The sequence below is a fragment of the Tamandua tetradactyla genome, chromosome 15, assembly GCF_023851605.1.
Source record: "Tamandua tetradactyla isolate mTamTet1 chromosome 15, mTamTet1.pri, whole genome shotgun sequence".
Classification (NCBI taxonomy): Eukaryota; Metazoa; Chordata; class Mammalia; order Pilosa; family Myrmecophagidae; genus Tamandua; species Tamandua tetradactyla.
In genome coordinates this window covers 33085268-33109613 of record NC_135341.1, presented here as the reverse complement: position 1 = coordinate 33109613, position 24346 = coordinate 33085268, and the positions used below count along the sequence as shown (strand labels likewise).

Below are 24346 nucleotides of genomic sequence, written 5' to 3'. Positions count from 1 at the left end.
TTTTAGTTCATCCTCCAGACAACTACTAAAAACCAGAAACAGTACAGAACAGCTCCTGGAGCCACGTCAGTGACCGAACACACAGCGTACCCCAGTCTGGACCAGCTGGACCAGCTGCAAGCCTCCCCAAAACAGTGAGTTCCCCAAGCCATGGTGCCTGGTGCCCCACCCCCACAGGCGGCTTCCCAGAGGGAAAGGAAAGAGACTCTAAACCTGGTCAAGCGGAGTTCACTTATTGGGCTCACGGAAAAAGAGGAAAGGGGGAGGAAATAGAGGTTTTAGTGGCTGTGTTTCTATGGAGACTTGGCAGCCTCTGGATTCAGTGGGGGGCCTTCTCAGGCTGCAACTGCCCCAGGCATAGGCAGAAACGGGCTGCTTTCAGGTCTCCCACCTGTGCATTCCCCAGGGGAGGGGGAGGGGTAAAGCCCAACTTAGGTGGAATCCCTCTCTCAAGGAATTCAGACCCCAGGGCTTGGCAGTTTGAAGCCATTAAAACCAGCCTACAACCTCTCCTCCATTTCCACCACGCCCCCAGCAGGGAGAGTCTTCCAAAGTTAAAAGACCCACAACATCTTTTGCTGGTGCGACCCACAGGCAGACGTGCCACATACTGGGCAGGATAAGAAAAACAGAGCCCAGAGACTTCACAGGAAAGTCTTTTAACCTGCTGGGTCTCACCCTCAGGGAAAACTGATGCAGGTGACCCCTTCCCCCTGATACGAGGCCAGTTTAGTCCGAGAAAAGCCGGCTGGAGTCTATAATACCTATGTAGACCCTCCTAAGGGTGGGGAGGGAAAAGGCACCATACAAGCAGGGCAAGAAACAAGAAAACAAGAACTGAAAAATTATCCTCTGTTAAAGAAAACCTAAGCTAGAGGTCCGGAAAAAGCTGAACTGAAGGTCAAAGAACAGATAGACAATAAATTCATCTAGCAAGAAAGGCCTAGGTAAGAAAAGTGAAAGCAATCTCCAGAATAAACTAATTAAGGTAATTAAATGTCTAGATGCCAGCAAAATATAACAGATCACACCAGGAAAATTGAAGATACGGCCCAGTCAAAGGAACAAACCAATAGTTCAAATGAGATACAAGAGCTGAAACAACTAATTGAGAATGTACGAACAGACATGGAAAACCTCATCAAAAACCAAATCAATGAACTGAGGGAGGATATGAAGAAGGCAAGGAATGAATAAAAAGAAGAAATGGAAAGTCTGAGAAAACAAATCACGGAACTTATGGGGATGAAAGGTACAGTGGAAGAGATGAAAAAAACAATGGAAACCTACAATGGTAGATTTCAAGAGACAGAGGTTAGGATTAGTGAACTGGAGGACAGAACATCTGAAATCCAACAAGATACAGAAACTATAGGGAAAAAAATGGAAAAATATGATCAGGGACTCAGGGAACTGAATGATAATATGAAGCGCACAAATATACGTGTTGTGGGTGTCCCGGAGGGAGAAGAGAAGGGAAAAGGAGGAGAAAAACTAATGGAAGAAATTATCACTGAAAATTTCCCAACTCTTATGAAAGACCTAAAATTACAGATCCAAGAAGTGCAGCGTACCCCAAAGAGAACAGATCCAAATAGACATTCTCCAAGACACTTACTAGTCAGAATGTCAGATGTCAAAGAGAAAGAGAGGATCTTGAAGGCAGCAAGAGAAAAGCAATCCATCACATACAAGGGAAACCCAATAAGACTATGTGCAGATTTCTCAGCAGAAACCACGGAGGCAAGAAGACAGTGGGATGATATATTTAAACTACTAAAAGAGAAAAACTGCCAACCAAGAATTCTATACCCAGCAAAATTGTCCTTCAAAAATGAGGGAGAAATTAAAACATTTTCAGACAAAAAATCACTGAGAGAATTTGTGACCAGGAGACCAGCTCTGCAAGAAATACTAAAGTGAGCACTAGAGACAGATACAAAAAGACAGAAGAAAGAGGTGTGGAGAAGAGTGTAGAAAGAAGGAAAATTAGATATGACATATAAAATACAAAAGGCAAAATGGCAGAGGAAAGTATTACCCAAACAGTAATAACACTAAATGTTAATGGATTGAACTCCCCATCAAAAGACATAGACTGGCAGAATGGATTAAAAAACAAGATCCTTCTATATGCTGTCTACAGGAAACACATCTTAGACCCAAAGATAAACATAGGTTGAAAGTGAAAGGTTGGGAAAAGATATTTCATGCAAATATCAACCAGAAAAGAGCAGGAGTAGCTATACTAATATCCAACAAATTAGACTTCAAATATAAAACAGTTAAAGAGACAAAGAAGGATACTATGTACTAATAAAAGGAACAATTCAACATGAACACATAACAATCATAAATATTTATGCACCGAACCAGAATGCCCCAAAATACATGAGGCAAACACTGCGAACACTGAAAAGGGAAATAGACACATCCATCATAATAACTGGAGATTTCAATTCCCCACTCTCATCAATGGACAGAACATCTAGACAGAGGATCAATAAAGAAACAAAGAATTTGAATATTACAATAAATGAGCTAGACTTAACAGACATTTATAGGACATTACACCCCACAAGAGCAGGATATACATTTTTCTCAAGTGCTCATGGATCATTCTCAAAGATGGACCATATGCTGGGTCACAAAGCAAGTCTCAACAAATTTAAAAAGACTGAAATCATACAAAACACTTTCTCGGATCATAAAGGAATGAAGTTGGAAATCAATAATAGACAGAGCACCAGAAAATTCACAAATATATGGAGGTTCAACAACACAGTCTTAAACAACCAGTGCATCAAGGAAGAAATTACAAGAGAAATCAGTAAATATCTCGAGGCAAATGAAAATGAAAACACAACATATCAAAACTTATGGGATGCAGCAAAGGTAATGCTAAGAGGGAAATTTATTGCCCTAAATGCCTATATCAAAAAAGAAGAAAGGGAAAAAATACAGGAATTAACTGTCCACTTGGAAGAACTGGAGAAAGAACAGCAAACTAACCACAAAACAAGCAAAAGGAAAGAAATAACAAAGATTAGAGCAGAAATAAGTGAAATTGAGAACATGAAAACAATTGAGAAAATCAATAAAACCAGCAGTTGGTTCTATGAGAAAATCAATAAGATTGATGGGCCCTTAGCAAGATCGACAAAAAGAAGAAGAGAGAGGATACAAATAAATAAGATCAGAAATGGAAGAGGAGACATAACCACTGACCCCACAGAAATAAAGGAGGTAATAACAGGATACTATGAACAACTTTATGCCAATAAATACAACAATGTAGATGAAATAGACAACTTCCTAGAAAGGCATGAACAACCAACTTTGACTCAAGAAGAAATAGATGACCTCAACAAACCAATCACAAGTAAAGAAATTGAATCAGTCATTCAAAAGCTTCCTCAAAAGAAAAGTCCAGGACCAGACGGCTTCACATGTGAATTCTACCAAACATTCCAGAAAGAATTAGTGCCAATCCTGCTCAAACTCTTCAAAAAAACTGAAGTGGAGGGAAAGCTACCTAATTCATTCTATGAAGCCAACATCACCCTCATACCAAAACCAGGCGAAGATATTACAAAAAAAGAAAACTACAGACCAATCTCTCTAATGAGTATAGATGCAAAAATCCTCAACAAAATTCTAGCAAATCGAATCCAGCAACACATTAAAAGAATTACACATCATGACCAAGTAGGATTAATTCCAGGTATGCAAGGATGGTTCAACATAAGAAAATCAATTAATGTAATACACCATATCAACAAATCAAAGCAGAAAAATCACATGATCATCTCAATTGATGCAGAGAAGGCATTTGAAAAAATTCAACATCCTTTCCTGTTGAAAACACTTCAAAGGATAGGAATACAAGGGAATTTCCTTAAAATGATAAAGGGAATATATGAAAAACCCACAGCTAATATCGTTCTCAATAGGGAAAAACTGAAAACTTTCCCCCTAAGATCAGAAACAAGACAAGGATGTCCACTATCACCACTGTTATTCAACATTGTGTTGGAAGTTCTAGCCAGAGCAATTAGACAAGAAAAAGAAATACAAGGCATCAAAATTGGAAAGGAAGAAGTAAAACTATCACTGTTTGCAGACGATATGATACTATACGTCGAAAACCTGGAAAAATCCACAGCAAAACTACTAGAGCTAATAAACGACTACAGCAAAGTGGCAGGGTACAAGATCAACATTCAAAAATCTGTAGTGTTTCTATACACTAGTAATGAACAATCTGAGGGGGAAATCAAGAAACAAATTCCATTTACAATTGCAACTAAAAGAATAAAATACTTAGGAATAAATTTAACCAAAGAGACAAAAGACCTATACAAAGAAAACTACAAGAAACTGTTAAAAGAAATCACAGAAGACCTAAATAGATGGAAAGGCATACCGTGTTCATGGATTAGAAGACTAAATATAGTTAAGATGTCAATTCTACCTAAATTGATTTACAGATTCAATGCAATACCAATCAAAATTCCAACAACTTACTTTTCAGAAATAGAAAAACCAATAAGCAAATTTATCTGGAAGGGCAGGGTGCCCCGAATTGCTAAAAGTATCTTGAGGAAAAAAAACGAAGCTGGAGGTCTCAAGCCACCTGACTTTAAGTCATATTATGAAGCCACAGTGGTCAAAACAGCATGGTACTGGCACAAAGATAGATATATCGACCAATGGAATTGAATAGAGTGTTCAGATACAAACCCTTTCATCTATGGACATTTGATCTTTGATAAGGCAGTCAAGCCAACTCACCTGGGACAGAACAGTCGCTTCAATAAATGGTGCCTGGAGAGCTGGATATCCATATGCAAAAGAATGAAAGAGGACCCGTATCTCACACCCTATACAAAAGTTAACTCAAAATGGATCAAAGATCTAAACATCAGGTCTAAGACCATAAAACAGTTAGAGGAAAATGTAGGGAAATATCTTATAAATCTTTTAACTGGAGGCGGTTTTATAGACCTTACACCTAAAGCAAGAGCACTGAAGAAAGAAATAAATAAATGGGAACTCCTCAAATTAAACACTTTTGTGCATCAAAGAACTTCATCAAGAAAGTAAAAAGACAGCCTACACAATGGGAGACAATATTTGGAAATGACATATCAGATAAAGGTCTAGTATCCAGAATTTATAAAGAGATTGTTCAACTCAACAACAAAAAGACAGCCAATCCAATTACAAAATGGGAAAAAGACTTGAACAGACAACTCTCAGAAGAGGAAATACAAATGGCCAAAAGGCACATGAAGAGATGTTCAATGTCCCTGGTCATTAGAGAAATACAAACCAAAACCACAATGAGATATCATCTCACACCCACCAGAATGGCCATTATCAACAAAACAGAAAATGACAAGTGCTGGAGAGGATGTGGAGAAAGAGGCACACTTATTCACTGTTGGTGGGAATGTCAAATGGTGCAACCACTGTGGAAGGCAGTTTGGCGGTTCTCAAAAAGCTGAATATAGAATTGCCATATGACCCAGCAATACCATTGCTAGGTATCTACTCAGAGGACATAAGGGCAAAGACACAAATGGGGATTTGCACACCAATGTTTATAGCAGCGTTATTTACAATTGCAAAGAGATGGAAACAGCCAAAATGTCCATCAACAGACGAGTGGCTAAACAAACTGTGGTATATACATACGACGGAATATTATGCAGCTTTGAGACAGAATAAACTTATGAAGCACGTAATAACATGGATGGACCTTGAGAACATTATGCTGAGTGAGACTAGCCAAAAACTAAAGGACAAATACTGTATGGTCTCATTGATATGAACTGACATTAGTGAATAAACTTGGAATATTTTGTTTGTAACAGAGACCATCAGGAGATAGAAATAGGGTAGGATATTGGGTAATTAGAGCTGAAGGGATACAGACTGTGTAACAGGACTGGATACAAAAACTCACAAATGGACAGCACAATAATACCTAATTGTAAAGTAATCATGTTAAAACACTGAAGGAAGCTGCATGTGAGAATGATAGAGGGAGGAGGGCTGAGGACATAAATGAAATCAGAAAGAAAGATAGATGTTAAAGATTGAGATGGTATAATCTAGGAATGCCTAGAGTGTATAATAATAGTGAAATGTACAAGGTACAATTTAAAAAATGTTTTTGCATGAGGAAGAACAAAGGAATGTCATTATTGCAGGGTACTGAAAATAGATGGTAATTAATATTTTAAAGTGTCACCTTCTGTGTGAGACTAAAGCAAAAAATGTTTGTTACAAAATTTATATTTTGACTAGTGCATTTCCTAATATAACTTATGTAGATAGTTTGACTGAATGCCATAAGTACTGGAATCTCAGGTAGGACATGAGATTTTGCTGGTTTGTCCAGAGTGATGCCCCAATGAATCCCAGAGTGATTCGATCAGTGAGTGGAAAAGTACCTGCAAAGCCCCCTTCGGGGAGTGGTGAGAACGAGGAGAAATTCAACTTCCCCAAGTTGAATTCTTGATATTCTCACAAGCAGGGTGGACATCCAAAGCTATAGGCAGAGCCCCCAGTCTTGGGGTTTGTTCATATGAAATGTAACCCCGCAAAGGGTAGGTCAAGTCTACTTAAAATTTAGGCCTAAGAGTCACCCCCAAGAAAGCCTCTTTTGTTGCTCAGATGTGGACCCTCACTCCAGCCAACATGACGAGCAGTCTCACCACCCTACCCCTCTCTACGTGGGACATGATTCCCAGGGGTGTGGACCTTCCTGGCAACGTGGGACAGAGATCTTGGAATGAACGGAGACTCAATATTAAGGGATTGAGAAAAACCCTAGAATGAGCTAAGTCTTACCATCAAGGGATTGAGAAAACCTTCTCGACCAAAAGGGGGAAGAGTGAAATGAAACAAAGTGTCAATGGCTGAGAGATTCCAAACAGAGTCGAGAGGTTATCCTGGAGGTTACTCTTATGCATCAAGTAGATATCATCTTGTTATTCAAGATGTTATGGAGAGGCTGGAGGGAACTGCCCGAAAATGTAGAGCTGTGTTCCAGTAGCCATGTTTCTTGAGGATGATTAAATAATGATACAGCTGTCACAATGTGACTGTGTGATTGTGAAAACCTTGTGTCTGATGCTCCTTTTATCTACCTTGTCAACAAAGGAGAACATATGAATAAAAATAAATAATAGGGGGAACAAATGCTAAAATAAATTTAGTTTAAATGCTAGTGATCAATGACAGAGAGGGGTAAGGGGTATGGTATGTATAACTTTCTTTTCTCTGTTATCGTTTTATTTCTTTTTCTAAATCGATGCAAATGTTCTAAGAAATGATGAATATGCAACTAAGTGATGATATTGTGAGTTACTGATTATGTAAGTTGTTTTATTTTGTTTATTTTTTAATTAATAAATAAATTTTTAAAAATTCAGAAATGGATAGCACAATACTATCTGATCATAGCACAATAATATAAGTACACTGAATGAAGCTGAATGTGAGTATGATTAAGGGGTAAGGGTTGGGGGCACATATGAAACCAGAAGGAAAGACAGGACAAAGACTGAGGTGGTATAATTTAGGAATGCCTAGAGTGGACAAATGATGCGGATTAAATGCACAAATTAAAAAAGTTTTTGCATGAAGGACAAATAAATGTCAATATTGCAGGGTGTTGAAAATAGATGGTATATAGGAAAAAGTACAATCAATGTAAACTAGGGTCTACAGTCAACAGTAACATTATAATTTCCACTGAATGTAAAAAAGGCATTATGCCAAAACTAAATGTCAACATGCCGGAGCATAGTGAAAGAGAATTAATTCTTTGTGGAAGAAAAGAAAACATCTTCACATAGGTTATAGTGGTGAAGGTCTGTCTATACAAGTTAGGTTGGATTGTATGATGTGTGAAAAAAACTGTTTAAAAACGAACAGAGAGAAACAAGTTCTAGAGAAAATATGGAGAAGGATATGTACCAATTCACTGTCGACAGGGAAACTGAGAGGTGTAGCCCCTTGGAGGGCAGGGTGGTGGTTCCACAGGAGGTTAGGGGTGGGGTTGCCATATGATCCTGAAACCCCATAGCTCAGAACATACCTGGAGGAACTGAGTATGGGGACACGAATGGACATTTGCACACTAGTTTTTATGGTGGCAGTGTTCCAATCCAATCCACAATAATGGAGGTGGCCTAAGGGTATGATGACTGAGGAATGGAAGGGGGAACTATGGTGTATACATACAACCGACTACTGAGTGGCCTCAAGAGGGAATGAATTTGTGAGGCATGCAAATAGGCCTATGAACCTTAAGGACTGTATGTTGAATGAAATGTCAGGAACAAAAAGACAAATCTTATCATGTCTCAATCATATGGACTAACCATAATATAAAAACTTGAGTGTACTGAAGTCAATTATAGCATGGGCTATGAGGATAAGGCCTATTGTAAAGTGTCCTAGATTGTAAGCTCTTATAGCAGTCACATATATTCATGAGTTGTAACTGCTATTTCTAAATTCTGAGATACTGAGCTGTTTGTTTATAATCTGGTCATTCCCAGAAACTCTGGGTATTTATGTGACCCCTGAAACTCAGAGTTAGAGCTCTGAAGCTATGAAAGTCAGCAGTACCTCATAAAGGAACTGTTTAAAAACTTGAAAAAGTGATCAGATTTTGGGTAAAAATATGAATGATGCTGATCTCGATAGAACTAAGGTAAATCAGAATACAGGGTAAAGGATGATAGCATTCATATTTTAAAACTTCAACTTCTGTGTGGGATCAAAGGGAAAGATGTTTATTTGGTGCAAAATTTGTATTTTGAGTAGTGCATTTCCTAATTTAACTTGTACGGTCAGTTTAGCTGAACACCATAAGTACATGGAATCTTGAATAGGGCATGAGATTTTGTTGGTTTGTCCAGGTTAGTGTGAAGCCCCAATATATCCCAGAGTAATCCAGGCAGTGACTAAAGAAGTATTTGCAAAGTCCCTTTGGGGGAATGGGGAGAAAGCAAGAAATATTCAACTTTCCCATCTGGAGAATTTCTGATATTCTCGCAAGCAGTGGGGATAACCAAATCAATAGGCTGAGCCCCATCTTGGGGTTTGCCCCTCTGAAACTTATTCCTGCAAAGGCTAAGCTAAGCCTACTTAAAATTAGGCCTAAGAGTCATCCCCAGAGAACCTCTTTTGTTGCTCAAATGTGGCCTCTCTCTCTAAGCCGGCTTGGAAGTGACTGCCCTCCCTTCTACGTGGGACATGGCTCCCAGGGGTGTAAATCTCCCTGGCAGTGTGCGACAGATCCCAGGTTGAGCTGGAACTCAGCATTGAGGGATTGAGAAAGGCTTCCTGACCAAAAATGGGAAGAGAGAAATGAGTCAAAATAAAGTTTCAGTGGTTGAGAGATTTCAAACAAAGTTGAAAGGTTATCCTGATGCATTATATAGGTATTCCTTTTTAGTTTATGGTGTATTGGAGTGGCTGAAAGGAAGTACCTGAAACTGTTGAGCTGTGTTCCAGGAGCCTTGATTCTTGAAGATGACTGCATTAAAGATATAACTTTTACAATGTGACTGTGTAATTGTGAAAACCTAGTGTCTGATGCTCCTTTTATCCAGCATATGGACAGATAAATAAGAAAATACGGATAAGAAAATAAATAAATAATAGGGGGACAAAGGGTAAAATAAATTGGTAGATGGAAATACTAGTGATCAATGAAAGGGAGAGGTAAGGGATATGGTATGTATGAGTTTTTTCTTTTTATGGAGTAATGCAAATGTTCTACAAAATGATCATAGTGACAAATACACAGCTGTGTGATGATACTGTGAACCACTGATTGTATACCATGTATGGAATGTATGGTGTGAAGATTTCTCAATAAAAATATTTTTTAAAAAGACTATAATGAGATATTACCTCACACCTGTAAGAATGGTTGCTATTAACAAACAGGAGACTAAAAATGTTGGAGAAGTTGTGGAGAAACTGGAATACCCATTCACTGCTGGTGGGAACATACAATGGTACAGCCACTGTGGAAGACAATTTGGCAGTTCCTCCAAAAACTAAATTCCAAGTTGCCCTATGACCTGGCAATTCCAATACTTGGTATATACCCAGAAGAGCTGAAAGCAGTGACACGAACAGACATTTGCACATTGATGTTCACAGTAGCACTATTTACAACTGCAAAAAGATGGAAACAATCCACATGCCTATCAACAGACAAGTGGATAAACAAAATGTGATATATACATATGATGGGCTATTATGCAGCAGGAAGATGAAATGAGGTCATGAATCTTGGTGACATAATGCTGAATGAAATAAGTCAGACACAAAAAGACAGATAATATATGATCTCACTATCATGATTCTGGTAAAGATAAACTCAGAGGCTTACAAAGTATATTAGAGGGGACTTAGAGATACACAGAAGATAGAGATGGGTGAACAGATAGCTAATGAGGTTGAACTTTAAGGGAACAGACAGAAGTGACAGTAGTTCATTAGTGGAGTAATAAGTAAAACTGCCATACTGAAGGTGACTATGATTGAAAGGGGTTGTACAGAGTCATGTATCCTACCAATTAACTCTACAATTATAAATAGGTCCTTATGTGAACTTCAAAGGTATGATCTTGTACAGAGTCAATAACAGAGGGGTATAGGGGGGAAACTAATACTATATGCTATGGCTTATATAAGTTAACAGGAAGACATCAATAGTACCACAGCAATATCAGGGACTAATAATTGAGAAGGAGGGACAAGAGATAGGGGAATTTAAATTTCTGTTTTTTTTATGCTGTATGGTGGGGTCACATTACATTGTTTTTCCATGTAAGGTTAGAAACTTGATTAGATTTATCACCACAGGAATGTGACATGCCCAATTGTGTGTACTAACCTTTGATTAGAGGGAGATGTGACTCCACCCATCCCAGGTGTGCTGATTAGTTTACTGGAATCCTTTAAAAGAGGAAACATTTTGGACAAAGCTTGAGAACTACGACAGCCCACACAGCCAGAGACCTACTGAGATGAAGAAGGAATATGCCCCTGGGGGAGCTTCATGAAACAGGAAGTCTGGAGAGGAAGGTAGCAGACATCACCTTGTTAAGCCATTTGCTTTTCCAGTTGAGAGAGAAATCCTGAACTTCATAGGCCTTTCCTGAGTGTAGGTAACCTCTGGTTGGTGCCTTAATCTGGACATTTTTGTAGACTTGTTTAATTTGGACATTTTTACAGCCTTAGAACTGTAAACTCGCAAGTTAATAAATTCCCCCTTTTTAAAAGCTGTTCCATTTCTGGTATATTGCATTCTGGCAGCTTGCAAACTAGAACACCGTGTTTAGTGGTTCTTGTCTCTTGGGACCAATGAAAACTGTCTGGAATTAAGAGTGCTAATGATCATACAACTGAGTGAGGACACGGTGAGACATGGACTGCTTATTTTGGACATTATCCATGATGCCCAATTCATGGAGGGGTCCAAAGGGCACAACAACTGAGAAGAAGAATGGCAAACTATGATGTATGCATATGATGGAATATTGCGTGACTACAAAAAGAAATGAAGTCGTGAAATACACAACAAAGTGAATGAACCTTGGGGACTTTGTGCTGTGCAAAAAAAAGCCAGAAACAGAAGAACAAATATAGTATGGTCTCTTTTAGAAAATACTTATAAGAAAACTGGAGCCTAGATTGTAAGCTCTTAGAGCAGTCACACTTAGTCCAGAGTTGTAAGTGTATTTCTAGATTCTGAAATGCTGTGCTATATGTATATAAGCTGGTATTTCCATGGGACATTGGATACCTCTATGACACATAATACTCAGAGCTGGAATCCTGCAGCTCTGAAAATCAGCATTGCTATGTACAGCAATGGTTAAAGTAACCAAAAAAGAGATCAGGCAACTTATAATACAGAAATCAGGGGACTTAGAGATACACAGAAGCTAGAAATTCTCAATTTCAGATAATTTCAATGTTCCCAAGAGACAGAAAACTTAAACACACCCTCACCAAATAGGAGATCTAAACCTCCTCTTGACTCTTGTCCCTCACCCCATTATTTACCTCTGCTGTTGCTGTGGTAGTGCTGATGGTTTCCTTTTGAACACAGATCATAGCATGCAATAGCTATGAGATGGGTGAACCGTTAACCAATGAGGTTGAACTCCAATGTAAGGGAATAGATAGGAGCGAAGGGGATTCTCTAGTGGGTCTAGAAGTAATATTACCATATTGAAGATGAACAAGATTGAAAGGGGAAGTATAGACTTATGTGTCCCACTGACTCACATTAGAAATATAAATGAGCTCTTGTAAGAATTACTTCAAAGATATGATTCTTGTATAAAGAGTGTTTAAGTCCAGAGTTCAGTGGAAAAACTGCTATCACATGCTATGAGCTATGTTCAAAAGGAAACCATCAGGCGGGCCGCGGTGGCTCAGCGGGCAGAGTGCTTGCCTGCCATGCCGGAGGACCTCGGTTCGATTCCCGGCCCCAGCCCATGTAAAAAACAAACAAACAAACAAAATACAATAAAACAAGAAGATGTTTCCCTTCCTTCCATCCTTCCTTCCTTCTCTCTGTCTTTCCTTCCCTTCCTTCCTCTCTCTTAAAAAAAAAAAAAAAAAAAAAAAAAAAAAAGGAAACCATCAGCACTACCACAGCGGAGGTAAATGTGGGGTGAGGGACAAGAGTCAAGAGGAGATTTAGATCTCCTATTTGGTGAGGGTGTGTTTAATAGTTTTCTGTCTCTTGGGAACAATGAAATTATCTGAAATTGAGAATGTTGATGAACTGTGGACTTTGGGCCCTCTACATGACGCCCAATGAATGCAGGTGGCTGAAGGATGCACTGATGGAGAAGTAAATTGGCGAACAATGGTGTATACTTATGAACAAAAGTTGTGCTGCTCCTAAAAGGAACAATGTCATGAGGCATGCAACGATGTGAATGAACATATGGGACATTTGGTGAGACAAAATAGCCAGAAACAAAAAACAACAATGGTATAGTCACCTTCAGAAAATGCTTATAAGAAAACAGGGGCCTAGATTGTAAGCTTTTAGAGCAGACAAATTAAGTCTGGAGTGGTGATTATTATTTCCAGATTCTGAGAGGCTGTTATATATATATATATAACCTAATATTTAGAGATAAGAACGAAGCCTAACAGGTTAGGGTTAAAGTAATTCAGAACATAGAGGTAAGGAAGACTGTCTATATTTGAGAACTACACATATTCTTTGAGGCCAGTGGAAGAAAGGTTTATTTGATCTGGTCCTAAAAGTTTCTGTAGTACAAATCTAATTCAACCTATCCGTATAGTTCACTTGAACAACTGAAACAGAGAGCACGGAATGAGAAAGAGGTCCTTTAATCCTGCATAGATTACTGCAATGCCTGGAAACATCCCAGAGTATATTAACCAGCAAATCAAAAAGTATTGGCAAAGTCCCCTGAGGGAGGGGAGAAACACCAGAGAACTATTAAATCTTACCATTAGGGAAATCCCTGATACTGTGTCAAACTTTGGAGACACTCAATTCACCTACACCGTGCCCTCGATCATGAGGCTTACTCTTGCGAAGCTTCTGTAGGTAGCATAGAAGCTTAGATTACCTATAGGCATGCCTAAGAGTTACCTCTGGAGGACCTCTGTTGTTGCTCAGATGTGGCCTCAGTCTCTCTAAGCCCAACTCTGCAAGTGAAATCATTGCTCTCCCCACTATGTGGGACATGACATCCAGGGGTGAAAGTCTCCCTGGCAACATGGGAGAAGGCTTCCAGGGATGAATCCAGACCTGGCACTATGGGATCAACAATTACATCCTGATCAAATGGGGGAAAAGAAGTGTAATTAATAAAGTATCAGTGGCAGAGAGAGTTCAAATAGAGTCGAGAGGCTACTCTGGAGGTTGCTCTTATGCAAGCTTTAGGTAGACTTTGCTACCTATCATAATCTGCCAACCCCCAACCAGGACCACTCCAGCCAATCCTAAAGAACACCTAGGGCAATTTATAAGATTACACAAGTGTTCCAGGCACTAGAGTAACTTTCCAGAAATCTACAACCTCCAGATGGGTTCCTGGTCCAAATAAATCCTGAAAACTAGCCCAGCCTCTCCAGAACATCAGACACTTTCATCTTCCTACCCCATATTAGTGACAAACCCTTCCAATATAAAAAATTTAGAATTGCCATAGCCCAAACAACCCCAATGAGAGGTATGGAAAGATCAAAGGTGATGGTAGAGTTATACACAGAAGCTAGGACTCAACAAATGAATATGAATGCTGAATCATTAAATTGATATCTCTTTTAGTCTCCAGTATTTTAGAGCAGCTAGAAGTAAAAACCCAAAATTGTGAAATTGTAACCCATGTTAAAGTCTGAAATATGTTCTACAACTAACTGTGGTGTTGTGCTTGGAAATTTATAGCTTTTTTGTACATGTTATTGTTCACAAAAACAGAAGGGAAAAAAAAAAGTCGATTGTGATGATAAAGTATTTATGTGGGCCATAGTGGCTCAGCAGGCAGAGTTTTAAAAAAAAAAGTATTTAAGCCTTCTAGTCTCCTATAGTCTGCAGGAGCTAGAAGGGAAATATGAGAGGATCGTATGGTAGCCCATGACAAACTCTGGGATCTATCCTGCAACCACTTTTTGAAGAGTGCTTTGAAAACTACTGCTTTTTTATTTCTTTGCTTTGTATATATGTTATATTATATAATAAAAAAAAGATCAGTCTTCAATTAGAGATAAAAACAAAGCTGATCTGATAAGGAGTAAGGTAAATCAGAATACAGGGCAAAGGATGATAGTGTTATGTATTCTAGAGCTACACTTATTGCATGAGACCAAAGGCAGGGAAATTTATTTTGTCTAGAACCTAATTTAATGCAACACATGACCTACATCAACCTGCCTGGACAGCTCGTTTTAACAACCTAAATGCATGGAAACCAGAACGGGAATGAGGCCTTATAATTCTGTATGGCTTAATGTAATATACAGACACACTGGTGTCTAAACCATGGTGGGCTGATAATTACAAATTATCTGTGGAGTCCCTTGTGGAAATGGAAAAAAAATATGGAACTATTACATTTTCCCATATGGGAAACCCATGGTACTGTCTCAAACATTAGGGACTCTCAAGAAAATAGGATACCCCTTGAATTTGAAGACTGACCATAAGAAACTCGTTTCTGTAATGAAGAAGCTAAGACTACTTATAATTATGCCTAAGAGTCACTTCCAGGAAGCTTCTTTTGTTGCTCAGATGTGGCCTCTCTCTCTAACCCCGAGTCTGAAAGAAAATTTATTACCCTCCCCTTGACATGGGACAGGACAGCCAGGGGTGAAAGTCTCCTTGAAAGTATGGGACATGACTGCCAAGGATGAGCCTAGCCCTGGCACCATGGAATCGACAATACCTTCAGGACCAAAAGATGGAAAAGAAATGTAACAAAATAAGGTATCATTGGTTAAGATAGCTCAAATGGAACTGAGAGGCTATTCTTATGAAAGCTTCAGCTAGATATTGCTAATTGCCATGGTTTGCCAACCCCCAACCAACATCATTGCTGTTAACCCTAAAGAACACCTACAGCTCTAACAAAGACTATACAAAAATCTCATGCACTAAGTTTACTTTCCTTAACCTTCAAAGAGTTCCTAGGACAGATAAGTCTTGAAACTCAGAGGGGCCAGCCTTTCCAACAATATCAAACAATTCCATCCCCCTACTCTATACGGTCAATACCTCTTTTCAAATGAAAAACTTAGAATGGGCATACCTCAAAGACTCCTACAGATTAGGAGTAGGATAGGAGGAGTTGTAATAGAGATGAGAGGATTTAACAGAAAAGTATGGCTACTGAATCACAATACTGACGTTTCTTTTGGCCTCCAGTGTTTCGGAGCAGCTAGATGGAAGTTGTGGAATGGTAACCCATACCAAACTTTGAAATGTATTCTGAGTGTTTTTGTTAAAATGTACTCTGAAAATTATTGCTCCTTTTTATTATTATTTTTTTTTTTACTTTTTGTATATGTTATATTTCATAATAAAAAGGTTTTTTTGAAAAAATCAATTTTCATGTGACTTTTCAGAAATATGTGCTGCATAAAACAAGATATACCTTTTATGAGATGTCTAGAAATAATTAAAAAGTTTTAAAAAACGATTTGAGACTTTTTTTTTTACATATTTCTCCAATAAATACACATTTTCCTCCTATTTGCTGCAATAAAGTAAACTGATCACCTGAAGGCAGCTCTTTAAAATGGAGCTCTGCTGCCTCTTCTGCAACTTTCCCATGTAGCATCAGTGTATCTCGATATTTCTGATGAAGTCTGAACTCTGATAATGGATTTGGTACTGGGAGATCTTCACAGCTCTCTTTAGAGTCCAGTTTCAGGGTCTGAGTCATCAATTGTACCAAGTCACTCATTTCATTTGTATGACATTTCCTAAAAAAAGAAAAAATTTCCTCTTGTTATTTAATTGGCTTCTTGAGAATTTTCCATTAAAAATTTTCTGCTTCAAAATGACCAAATAAGTTCCTACAGATTGACCTTTCCTCAAATAACAACTATAAATTGTGAATAAAATAGAAAAATCAACTATTTTTTAATTTGAAGGCCCTAGAGAAAAAACAAAAATTGCAGGCAGATTCTGAAAGGGAAGTGATACAGGCAGGCCACAGGCAGCTAAATGCAAAATAAAAAACTCATAATCTTTCTGACCTGAAGAACCAAAGGATAGTTCAGGACAACCATTGCCTCTAGAAAGTGAAAGAAGAATACTGAAAATGAAATAGCCAGAGGGGGTATCCCAGATTCTGTGTATAAATTTTTCTCAAGTCACTAACTGTACCCTAGAGAATACATATGTGGGACAGAATCCAAGCAATCTAACTAAGGATAAAAGAACCAAATGAAATAAAACGTGAGTTGCCACCCAAGTGCCAGAGTTTGCAAATTGAGTCCAGTTTCAGTCCAGTCTGTGTCTAAAAGAAAACAAAAACAACAAAAAGCCCAACACATTTTTAAGGCCTGTATCTGAATCCAGAATCTCTATAAAATCCAGAATACAATCCTCTCTGAGGTTCAGAATATAACCCGAAATTACTTTATGTATATGAAGAAACAGGAAAATGTGGCCCAATCTCAAAACATAAGTATCAGAGACTGACCCTAAATGGCCTAGATGCTGAAATTAGCATATAAGATTTTAAAGCAGCTATTATAATCTATTATAAATATAACTATGCTCAGTGACATACAAGAAAATATTCTCATATTCAACCTAAAGAAAGGAAGTTGCATCAAATAAGTATAAACTACAAAAAAAGACAGAGGTGGAAATTTTACAAATAAAAAAATACAGTTATCTGAAATTAAAAATTCATAGGGTAGATTGTACTTCTAGTAATGATGGAGTAACAGGAATCGGATGTTATCTCCCATCTGAACAACAACAAAAAAGACAAAATACATGCAACGATGGTTTTCAAATACTGGACAACAGTCAATACAGTATAATGATATCTGAGTGGCTGGAAACAAATGAAGTAAACCCTATGATTGCCCCAGCTTACTGCATGAAGGCAGTTTCCAAGCCACAGAGCAAAGAAGGGGAAACCAAACTGGGCAGGGCAGTTAACTTGAATTAAAACAGCAATGAGAATTCACAGAAGTCAAGGTGACTAGAATTCACAGTGAAGAGTACCAGGAAGAAGAAAACTGTGTGAAGAGGAGAGAGATGCACGGAGAGAGAGCTCAAGAAATCTTCAGAGATATCTGTTGAAAGTTCAGCTGATCAGCACACACATTAGAGGACACAACCTGGCCTAGAGAAAAGATCCACAAAAGGAAACAGATAGAAAACTCTCTAGGGTTTACACAGGGCCAGGAATAATTTCAGTTCCACTTAACCTTGTAACACAAGGACATCGAAAGAGAATTCAAAAATGAAAAGGATGAAATTAGCCCTATTACACTAAAGTTTATTCTGGTCCCACCTAACAAAGCTTACAAGTAAGCCTTGCCAAGAAAGGGGGAAAATTCAACTTTCCCAACTGGAGAATTCTTGATATTCTCACAAGCAATGGAGACAACCAAAGCAATAGGCTGAGCCCTCAATCTTGGGGTTTGTTCATATGAAACTTAACACCGCAAAGGATAGGCTAAGCCTACTTAAAATCAGGCCTAAGACTTCCGGAGAAGATGGCGGCTTAGTAAGACGTGCAGATCTTAGTTCCTCCTCCAGAACAGCTACTAGGTGAGTAGAAACGATACAGAACAGCTCCCGAAGTCACGAAAGAGATCAAAAAGACAGCGTACCCCATCCTGGAATGGCTGACGGACTGAGAGAACCCGCTCCGGTGAGATCGCCGAGGGGCGTGGGCTTACCCAGGTGGGGCGGCAAGCAGCCGGAGTCCCTCCCTTCCTCCTACCCGGGCCAGCTGGCAGAATTGGGCAGGCGGTCACCTCAAGATGCAGCGGCTGGCGCCCCCACCACGTGCGCCCCCCCGGACCAACTGAGAGAATTGGATCAGAAATCCCCAGGCCGCGGAGAACGGTGACCGGGGGGGTCCCTTTCAAACACGTGACTCCCCGGTCCGGCTGGGAACAGTGCACTCTCCCAGGCCGCGGTGGCTGGCGCCCTCCCACCACGCTTGGCGCCCTGGGCCGACTAGGAAATTCAGACAGGTGCTCTCCCAGGTTGCGGCGGCCGGTGACCCTCCCCGCGTTCGGACCCCCAGGCTGGCTGGCACTCTTCCAAGCTGCTTCGGCTGGCGAACCTCTCCCACGGTGAGAGTTTTCCAAAGTTAAAGGACCCACAGCACCTTTCACTGGTGGGACCTGCAGACAAATGTGTGCCACGAGCGCCACCTACTGGGCAGGATAAGAAAAACAACCTAGAGATTTCACATAAAAATCTTTCAACCTGTTAGGTCCAACACCCAGGGAAATCTGACTAAATGCCCAGACGCCAGCAGAAGATAACGGATCACGCACAAAATATTGAAAATATGGCCCAGTCAAAGGAACAAACCAATAGTTCAAATGAGATACAGGAGCTGAGACAACTAATGCTGAATATACAAACAGAAATGGAAAACCTCTTCAAAAACGAAATCGATAAATTGAGGGAGGACATGAAGAAGACATGGGCTGAACAAAAAGAAGAAATAGAAAAACTGAAAAAACAAATCACAGAACTTATGGAAGTGAAGGATAAAGTAGAAAAGATGGAAAAAACAATGGATACCTACAATGATAGATTTAAAGAGACAGAAGATAGAATTAGTGATTTGGAGGATGGAACATCTGAATTCCAAAAAGAAACAGAAACTATCGGGAAAAGAATGAAAAAATTTGGACAGGGTATCAGGGAACTCAAGGACAATATGAACCGCACAAATATATGTGTTGTGGGTGTCCCAGAAGGAGAAGAGAAGGGAAAAGGAGGAGAAAAACTAATGGAAGAAATTATCACTGAAAATTTCCCAACTCTTATGAAAGACCTAAAATTACAGATCCAAGAAGTGCAGCGCACCCCAAAGAGATTAGACCCAAATAGGCGTTCTCCAAGACACTTACTAGTTAGAATGTCAGAGGTCAAAGAGAAAGAGAGGATCTTGAAAGCAGCAAGAGAAAAACAATCCATCACATACAAGGGAAACCCAATAAGACTATGTGTAGATTTCTCAGCAGAAACCATGGAAGCTAGAAGACAGTGGGATGATATATTTAAATTACTAAAAGAGAAAAACTGCCAACCAAGACTCCTATATCCAGCAAAGTTGTCCTTCAAAAATGAGGGAGAAATTAAAACATTCTCAGACAAAAAGTCGCTGAGAGAATTTGTGACCAAGAGACCAGCTCTTCAAGAAATACTAAAGGGAGCACTAGCGTCAGATACGAAAAGACAGAAGAGAGAGGTATGGAGAAGAGTGTAGAAAGAAGGAAAATCAGATATGATATATATAATATAAAAGGCAAAATGGTAGAGGAAAATATTATCCAAACAGTAATAACACTAAATGTTAATGGACTGAATTCCCCAATCAAAAGACATTGACTGGCAGAATGGATTAAAAAACAGGATCCTTCTATATGCTGTCTACAGGAAACACATCGGAGACCCAAAGATAAACATAGGTTGAAAGTGAAAGGTTGGGAAAAGATATTTCATGCAAATAACAACCAGAAAATAGCAGGAGTGGCTATACTAATAACCAACAAATTAGACTTCAAATGTAAAACAGTTAAAAGAGGCAAAGAAGGACACTATCTACTAATAAAAGGAACAATTAAATAAGAAGACATAACAATCATAAATATTTACACACTGAACCAGAATGCCCCAAAATACGTGAAGAATACACTGCAAACACTGAAAAGGGAAATAGACACATATACCATAATAGTTGGAGACTTCAATTCACCACTCTGATCAATGGACAGAACATCTAGACAGAGAATCAATAAAGAAATAGAGAATCTGAATATTACTATAAATGAGCTAGACTTAACAGACATTTATAGGACATTACATCCCACAACAGCAGGATACACCTTTTCCTCAAGTGCTCATGGATCATTCTCAAAGATAGACCATATGCTGGGTCACAAAGCAAGTCTCAACAAATTTAAAAAGATTGAAATCATACACAACACTTTCTCGGATCATAAAGGAATGAAGTTGGAAATCAATAATAGACGGAGTGCCAGAAAATTCACAAATACGTGGAGGCGCAACAACACACTCTTAAACAACGAGTGGGTCAAAGAAGAAATTGCAAGAGAAATTAGTAAATACCTCGAGGCGAATGAAAATGAAAACACAACATATCAAAACTTATGGGATGCAGCAAAGGCAGTGCTAAGAGGGAAATTTATTGCCCTACATGCCTATATCAGAAAAGAAGAAAAGGCAAAAATTCAGGAATTAACTGTCCACTTGGAAGAAGTGGAGAAAGAACAGCAAACTAATCCCAAAGCAAGCAAAAGGAAAGAAATAACAAAGATTAGAACAGAAATAAATGAAATTGAAAACACGAAAACAACAGAGAAAATCAATAAGACCAGAAGTTGGTTCTATGAGAAAATCAATAAGATTGATGGGCCCTTATCAAGATTGACAAAAAGAAGAAGAGAGAGGATGCAAATAAATAAGATCAGAAATGGAAGAGGAGACATAACTACTGACCTCACAGAAATAAAGGAGGTAATAACAGGATACTATGAACAACTTTACGCTAATAAATATAACAATTTAGAGGAAATGGACGGGTTCCTGGAAAGACATGAACAACCAACTTTGACTCAAGAAGAAATAGATGACCTCAACAAACCAATCACAAGTAAAGAAATTGAATCAGTCATTCAAAAGCTTCCTCAAAAGATAAGTCCAGGACCAGACGGCTTCACATGTGAATTCTACCAAACATTCCAGAAAGAATTAGTGCCAATCCTGCTCAAACTCTTCAAAAAAACTGAAGTGGAGGGAAAGCTACCTAATTCATTCTATGAAGCCAACATCACCCTCATACCAAAACCAGGCAAAGATATTACAAAAAAAGAAAACTACAGGCCAATCTCTCTAATGAATATAGATGCAAAAATCCTCAATAAAATTCTAGCAAATTGTATCCAACAACATATTAAAAGAATTATACATCATGACCAAGTAGGATTCATCCCAGGTATGCAAGGATGGTTCAACATAAGAAAATCAATTAATGTAATACACCATATCAACAAATCAAAGCAGAAAAATCACATGATCATCTCAATTGATGCAGAGAAGGCATCTGACAAGATTCAACATCCTTTCCTGTTGAAAACACTTCAAAAGATAGGAATACAAGGGAACTTCCTTAAAATGATAGAGGGAATATATGAAAAACCCACAGCTAATATCATCCTCAACGGGGAAAAATTGAAAACTTTCCCCCTAAGATTAGGAACAAGACAAGGATGTCCACTATCACCACTATTACTCAACATCGTGTTGGAGGTTCTAGCCAGAGCAATTAGACAAGAAAAAGAAATACAAGGCATCAAAATTGGAAAGGAAGAAGTAAAACTATCACTGTTTGCAGACGATATGATACTATACGTCGAAAACCCGGAAAAATCCACAACAAAACTACTAGAGCTAATAAATGAGTACAGCAAAGTAGCAGGTTACAAGATCAACATTCAAAAATCTGTAGCATTTCTATACACTAGTAATGAACAAGCTGAGGGGGAAATCAAGAAACGAATCCCATTTACAATTGCAACTAAAAGAATAAAATACCTAGGAATAAATTTAACTAAAGAGACAAAAACCCATATAAAGAAAACTACAAAAAAACTGTTAAAAGAAACCACAGAAGACCTAAATAGATGGAAGGGCATACCGTGTTCATGGATTGGAAGACTAAATATAGTTAAGGTGTCAATCCTACCTAAATTGATTTACAGATTCAATGCAATACCAATCAAAATCCCAACAACTTATTTTTCAGAAATAGAAAAACCAATAAGCAAATTTATCTGGAAGGGCAGGGTGCCCCGAATTGCTAAAAACATCTTGAGGAAAAAAAACGAAGCTGGAGGTCTCGCGCTGCCTGACTTTAAGGCATGTTATGAAGCCACAGTGGTCAAAACAGCATGGTATTGGCATAAAGGTAGATATATCGACCAATGGAATCGAATAGAGTGCTCAGATCTAGACCCTCTCATCTATGGACCTTGATCTTTGATAAGGCAGTCAAGCCAACTCACCTGGGACAGAACAGTCTCTTCAATAAATGGTGCCTAGAGAACTGGATATCCATATGCAAAAGAATGAAAGAAGACCCATATCTCACACCCTATATAAAAGTTAACTCAAAATGGATCAAAGATCTAAACATTAGGTCTAAGACCATAAAACAGTTAGAGGAAAATGTTGGGAGATATCTTATGAAACTTACAATTGGAGGCAGTTTTATGGACCTTAAACCTAAAGCAAGAGCACTGAAGAAGGAAATAAATGGGAGCTCCTCAAAATTAAACACTTTCGTGCATCAAAGAACTTCATCAAGAAAGTAGAAAGACAGCCTACACAATGGGAGACAATATTTGGAAATGATATATCTGATAAAGGTCTAGTATCCAGAATTTATAAAGAGATTGTTCAACTCAACAACAAAAAGACAGCCAGCCCAATTACAAAATGGGAAAAAGACTTGAACAGACACCTACCAGAAGAGGAAATACAAATGGCCAAAAGGCACATGAAGAGATGCTCAATGTCCCTGGCCATTAGAGAAATGCAAATCAAAACCACAATGAGATATCATCTCACACCCACCAGAATGGCCATTATCAACAAAACAGAAAATGACAAGTGCTGGAGAGGATGCGGAGAAAGAGGCACACTTATCCACTGTTGGTGGGAATGTCAAATAGTGCAACCACTGTGGAAGGCAGTTTGGTGGTTCCTCAAAAAGCTGAATATAGAATTGCCATACGACCCAGTAATACCATTGCTGGGTATCTACTCAAAGGACTTAAGGGCAAAGACACAAACGGACATTTGCACACCAATGTTTATAGCAGCGTTATTTACAATTGCAAAGAGATGGAAACAGCCAAAATGTCCATCAACAGACGAGTGGCTAAACAAACTGTGGTATATACATATGATGGAATATTATGCAGCTTTAAGACAGGATAAGCTTATGAAGCATGTAATAACATGGATGGACCTAGAGAACATTATGCTGAGTGAGTCTAGCCAAAAACTAAAGGACAAATACTGTATGGTCCCACTGATGTGAACTGACATTCGAGAATAAACTTGGAATATGTCATTGATAACAGAGTCCAGCAGGAGTTAGAAACAGGGTAAGATTATGGGTAATTGGAGCTGAAGGGATACAGACTGTGCAACAGGACTAGATACAAAAACTCAAAAATGGACAGCACAATAATACCTAATTGTAAAGTAATCATGTTAAAACACTGAATGAAGCTGCATCTGAGCTATAGGTTTTTTTTGTTGTTGTTGTTGTTATTTTTTTTTGTTTGTTTGTTTTTGTCTGTCTGGTTGTTTTTTTTTTTTTACTATTATTATTACTTTTATTTTTTTTCTCTATATTAACATTCTATATCTTTTTCTGTTGTGTTGCTAGTTCTTCTAAACCGATGCAAATGTACTAAGAAACGATGATCATGCATCTATGTGATGATGTTAAGAATTACTGATTGCATATGTAGAATGGTATGATTTCTAAATGTTGGGTTA

General features: G+C 38.5%; 1 protein-coding gene across 4 annotated transcripts in view; it reads right to left on the bottom strand.

The window, feature by feature from the left end:
- The window catches only part of NEK4 (NIMA related kinase 4), an 87526-nt gene that overhangs the window by 35202 nt on the left and 27978 nt on the right, over positions 1 to 24346 (bottom strand). For all 4 annotated transcript variants that reach the window (XM_077129015.1, XM_077129016.1, XM_077129013.1 and 1 more), the window contains exon 13: positions 16319 to 16524. In XM_077129015.1, coding sequence (XP_076985130.1) covers positions 16319 to 16524 — 206 coding nt within the window. The remainder of the gene's footprint in view (positions 1 to 16318; positions 16525 to 24346) is intronic.